Source organism: Salmo salar, chromosome 23 (genome assembly GCF_965601325.2).
Source record: "Salmo salar chromosome 23, fSalSal1, whole genome shotgun sequence".
Lineage (NCBI taxonomy): Eukaryota > Metazoa > Chordata > Actinopteri > Salmoniformes > Salmonidae > Salmo > Salmo salar.
The window spans coordinates 9,196,473-9,202,472 of NC_138313.1; the positions used below are offsets into that span (position 1 = coordinate 9,196,473).

At 41.0% G+C, this 6,000-nt stretch overlaps 1 protein-coding gene across 11 annotated transcripts in view; it reads right to left on the bottom strand.

Moving 5' to 3' along the window:
• The window catches only part of LOC106584026 (dedicator of cytokinesis protein 7), a 105,927-nt gene extending 101,703 nt beyond the window's left edge, over nucleotides 1–4,224 (bottom strand). For all 11 annotated transcript variants that reach the window (XM_014168813.3, XM_014168812.3, XM_082967904.1 and 8 more), the window contains exon 1: nucleotides 4,130–4,224. In XM_014168813.3, the coding sequence (XP_014024288.3) occupies nucleotides 4,130–4,167 (38 nt within the window). In that variant the 5' untranslated portion in view covers nucleotides 4,168–4,224. The remainder of the gene's footprint in view (nucleotides 1–4,129) is intronic.
• Between the last annotated feature and the right edge of the window lie 1,776 nt (nucleotides 4,225–6,000).

Consider the following 6,000-nt stretch of genomic DNA (forward strand, 5'->3'; position numbering starts at 1 on the left):
CCATGTGTAGTTGCAAACCGTAGTCTGGCTTTTTTATGGCGGTTTTGTAGCAGTGGCTTCTTCCTTGCTGAGCAGCCTTTCAGGTTATGTCGATATAGGACTCGTTTTACTGTGGATACAAATACTTTTGTACCTGTTTCATCCAGCATCTTCACAAGGTCCTTTGCTGTTCTGGTTTTGATTTGCACTTTTCCGCACTAAAGTACGTTCATCTCTAGGATACAGAACGCATCACCTTCCTGAGATGCATGACAGCTGCGTGGTCCCATGGTGTTTATACCTGCGTACTATTGTTTGTACAGATGAATGTGGTACCTTCAGGCGTTTGGAAATTGTTCCCAAGGATGAACCAGACTTGTGGAGGTCTACAATTTTTTTTCCTGAGGTCTTGGCTGATTTCAAGGTAGGCCTTGAAATTCATCCACAGGTACACCTACATTGACTCAAATTATGTCAATTAGCCTATCAGAAGCATTTAAAGTCATGACATCATTTTCTGGAATTTTCCAAGCTGTTTAATGGCACAGTCAACTCAGTGAACGTAAACTTCTGACCCACTGGAATTGTGATACAGTGAATTATAAGTGAAATAACTTGTCAGTAAACAATTGTTGAAAAAATTACTTGTGTCATGCACAAAGTAGATGTCCTAACCGACTTGCCAAAACTATAGCTTGTTAACAAGAAATTTGTTGAGTGGTTGAAAAACGAGTTTTAATGACTCCAACCTAAGTGTATGTAAACTTCCGACTTCAACTGTAGATTCCCTTGCTCATGCGTGGTTCGGACGGACCCGTCATCAGCACCATCTGCAGTGCCTCTACTCAAATGACTCTCACCTAACACACACATGCCATACGTTGCTGCTACTATTATATTTTTTCCTGCTGCTCAGCCACTTTACCCCTGATTGTATGCATACAACTACCTCGTCTATAACTATCGTTATTGATATTGTTGGTGAACATACTGTATATTTTATTTATATTGACACCATCTATTTCTGATATTGCTACTATGCAAGTAACCTTTGGCTGTACCGTTTACACCTTCTGTAGAGACCCATCCACTTAGCAAGACTTAGTAAAATATTGATATATAAAATTAATATTGACATGTGTGGTCGTAACATGATTGTGACATACCACACAGACTCACTAAACACAAATGCTTCGTTTGTAAATTATGTCTGAGTGTTGGAGTGTGCCCCTGGCTATCTGTCAATAATTTTAAAAAATAGGGCCGTCTGGTTTAACCTGTTATGGCTAGGGGGCAGTATTTTCACAGCTGGATAAAAAACATACCCGATTTAATCTGGTTACCACTCCTACCCAGTAACTAGAATATGCATATACTTATTACATATGGATAGAAAACACTCCAAAGTTTCTAAAACTGTTTGAATGGTGTCTGTGAGTATACCAGAACTCATTTGGCAGGCAAAAACCTGACAAGGTTTCAGGCAGGAAGTGGCCTGTCTGACAAGGTGTCGTTCTTCTTGTCTCTGTTTATTGAAGAGTGAGGATCTTAGCTGTCCCGTGACACTTCCTACGGCTGCCATAGGGTCTCAGAAGGCGGTAAAAAGCTGAATCGTGGCTTTGCAGGCTCTGGCTGAAACAAAGTAGCGCGTTTGGGTAGTGGCTGGTTACAGTACTGTGAGACTCAGGCTCGTGCCCGCGTCGACCGAAAGCTTTGTTTACTTTCCTCAGTTTAGCTAAAAGGAGATTCCTGGTCGGAATATTATCGCTTTTTTACGAGAAAAATGGCATAAAAATGGATTTTAAACAGCGGTTGACATGCTTCGAAGTACGGTAATGGAATATTTAGATTTTTTTGTCACGAATTGCGCCATGCGCACGACCCTGATTTACCATTTCAGATAGTGTCTGGGACGCACGAACAAAACGCCGCTATTCGGATATAACGATGGATTATTTTGGACCAAACCAACATTTGTTATTGAAGTAGCAGTCCTGGGAGTGCATTCTGACGAAGACAACAAAAGGTAATGAAACTTTTATAATAGTAAAGCTGATATTGGTGAGTGCTAAACTTGCCGGGTGTCTAAATAGCTAGCCCGTGATGCCTGGGCTATGTACTTAGAATATTGCAAAATGTGCTTTCACCAAAAAGCTATTTTAAAATCGGACATATCGAGTGCATAGAGGAGGTCTGTATCTATAATTCTTAAAATAATTATGCTTTTTGTGAACGTTTATCGTGAGTAATTTAGTAAAATGTTAGCGAATTCCCGGGGGGTATGCTAGTTCTGAACGTCACATGCTAATGTAAAAAGCTGGTTTTTGATATAAATATGAACTTGATTGAACAAAACATGCATGTATTGTATAACATAATGTCCTAGGGTTGTCATCTGATGAAGATCATCAAAGGTTAGTGTTGCATTTAGCTGTCTTCTAGGTTTTTGTGACATTATATGCTAGCTTGAAAAATGGGTGTCTGATTATTTCTGGCTTGGTACTCTGCTGACATAATCTAATGTTTTGCTTTCGTTGTAAAGCCTTTTTGAAATCGGACAGTGTGGTTAGTTAAAGGAGAGCCTTACCTTTAAAATGCTGTGAAATAGTCATATGTTTGAAAAATGGAAGTTTTTGTATTTTAGAGGAGTTTGTATTTCGCGCCACGCCCATCATTGGATAATGGAGCAGGTGTTCCGCTAGCGGAACGTCTAGATGTAAGAGGTTAAGGAATTTGAAATGATTTATACTTTTACTTTTGATACTTAATTACATACTTAAGTATTTTTAAAACCACATACTTTTTTACTGGGTGACAGTTTTACTTCAGTAATTTTCTAATAAGGTATCTTTACATCTGGACACTTTCTGTTTAGCTGGAATTTTTCCTTATTGTAGGCTACTACCACTTTTAGTCTTAATCTTTACTACTCTACTCACTGTTTAGCGCATGACCTCACATGTGAATCCTTAAAGACATGGGAGGGGCTGGCCTAAGAGGGTGTGAACTATGCTAAATGGGTGTAGACAAAGGAGAGCTCTCAAGTAGGTACCAAAACATTCAAAGGCCCTTTTCTCAAAAGTGAGTTCACAAGTTCATCAACTTTCAAAGCAGAATTACTTTCCCATTGTTCCTCAAAAATGATATACCATTTTGCAGCTCTGAGTCTACTTTTAACCAATGTATATATATATTTCAATTGTTGCTACATAAGACCGAATCCAGGTGGCGAGTCACATATGAGCAATTTCTTCACAACAATGCAATGCATTGTTTTACATCCAGCTTTAATTCCACTGGCATGAACAGCAAGCACCTGAAATTGACACATCGCTTCTGGTTTTGTTCGTTTCAATAGACGCATTAGATCTGAATGCATTACCTTTAACTGTGGTTGACATAACTTTGAATGTTAGGTCTTTTGCTGGTAAACTACCACTGTCCATGACAATGTTAGTTAACATCACCGTATAGCCGATTAAACTCAACTCCACGATTTAGGTTTGAGGGCGGCGACTCAGTTTAGGCAAACTGGAGCTCCATCACATAAAACAAACAATTATTTATCATAAACTACTGATTTCAGCACCCAAAGAATAGCCCGCAATTACACAAGTCATTGTTCTGCGTAATTGCGGGCTATTCTTTGGGAACTGAAATCAGCACCTACAGTAGATTTCGCCAACATTAGTCGCCGCTCAACTGGCATCATAGCTACTGTGTTGCTTTCTCTCGTCGATGTGTCAGTGCTACCCAGCCGTAGCCAACAAGTTACCGCAACTGTCTACAACGGATTTTCTAGTCAGGCCAACTAAATGCGTACCAAAATCCTTGTAAAGACAGATAGTGGTTGGGTTTGATAGATGTCAAACGTAGCTAAATGTCAACCCCGTATGCATGCAACGGCACGATACACAAAAATAACATTGAGAAACAGGCAGCGCTGTACTATATGGCGGGTCTATGACTGGCACTGGGGCATCTTTGATATGGCTAACGATAACTAGCTAGCTGGCAGGGCCTTATTTGGGGATGGCTTTGCCTTGAAACGGAGGGCAGAGGACGAGAGTTTTTTTAAATATTGAAAACAGCGTAGCTTGAACGAGGGACTCAGTTCTATCAGTGTTAAAATTGGAAGTAACGCCCTTACCTGCTGATTTTTTGGGCGAATGCGCGGCGCTCAGCCATGACTGTAGACGCTGATGTGCTTGGGTTCCCAGACTTTCCGCTGCTTCCTCCCAAGGAAAAAAATGAGTCTGGAATAGCAACCGTAAAGATCATAAAGCAGGCGCACACGAACACACCCTGCCACAAGTCAGACAGACTGTTTTTGTATGACACCAAACACTTCATTAGCCTAACACAAGTTTCAAAATGCAATTTGGCACGTATTTGCTGTTGAATAAAATTCAATTTTCAAATAGTTTTTTCAAATCTCACTCCAACACTCAGCCTCCAACTGCTCTTAAATGCAAGTAAAACTAAATGCATGCTCTTCAACCGATCACTGCCCGCACCTGCCTGCCCGTCCAGCATCACTACTCTGGATGGTTTTGACTTAGAATATGTGGACAACTACAAATACCTAGGTGTCTGGCTAGACTGTAAACTCTCCTTCCAGACTCATATTAAGCATCTCCAATCCAAAATTGAATCTTGAATCGGCTTCCTATTTTGCAACAAAGCCTCCTTCACTCACGCCGCTAAACTTACCCTAGTAAAACTGACTATCCTACCGATCCTCGACTTTGGCGATGTCAGCTACAAAATAGCTTCCAATACTCTACTCAGCAAACTGGATGCAGTCTATCCCAGTGCCATCCGTTTTATCACCAAAGCCCCATATACTACCCACCACTGCGACCTGTATGCTCTCGTTGGCTGGCCCTCACTACATATCCGTCGCCAAACCCACTGGCTCCAGGTCATCTATAAGTTTGTGCTAGATAAAGCTCTGCCTTATCTCAGCTCACTGGTCACAATTACAACACCCACCCGTAGCACGCGCTCCAGTAGGTATGTCTCACTGGTCATCCCCAAAGCCAACACCCCCTTTGGCCGCCTTTCCTTCCAGTTCTCTGCTGCCAGTGACTGGAACGAAATGCAAAAATTGCTGAAGCTGGAGACTTATATTTCCCTCACTAACTTGAAACATCAGCTATCTGAGCTGCTAACTGATCGCTGCAGCTGTACATAGTCCATCTGTAAATAGCCCACCCAATCTACCTACCTCTTCCCCATATTGTTTTTATTTACTTTTCTGCCCTTGTCCACACCAGTATCTCTACTTGCACATCATCATCTGCTCATTTATCACCCCAGTGTTAATCTGCTAAATTGTAATTACTTCGCTACTATGGCCTATTTATTGCCTTCCTCCTCACGCCATTGGAAGGTTCAGCGGTGGAGTATTAAAGCGGTGGAGTATTAAAGCTAAGGGAGCTAAGTGGGAGTGTTGGAGAAATATTGCGGGAAATTGGGGGCAGATACACCAGTGGGGGAAGTGTGGGCGGTGATTGGCGAATGTCGGGAAGTTGCAGACGGTTGGGTATGCCGGTGTTGGAGGATGGAGAAGAGATCACTGTAAATTATAAAGATAAAGATGACTTACTTGTATGTGTCAAAACGTTGCAGGCTATCCACCAGTAGTGTAAAGTACTTAAGTAAAAATACTTTTAAGTACTACTTAAGTCGTTTTTTGGGGTATCTGTACTTGAATTTACTATTTATATTTTTGACAACTTTTACTTTTACTCCACTACATTCCTAAAGAAAATAATGTACTTTTTACTCCATACATTTTCCCTGACACCCAAAAGTACTTGTTACATTTTGAATGCTTAGCAGGACAGGAAAATTGTCTAATTCACGCAGTTATCAAGAGAACATCCCTGGTCATCCCTACTACCTCTGATCTGGCAGACTCACTAAACACAAATGCTTAGTTTGTGATTGTGTTGAACTGTGCCCCTGGCTATCCGTAAATTAAAAAAACAAGAACATTGTATTGTCTGGTTTGCT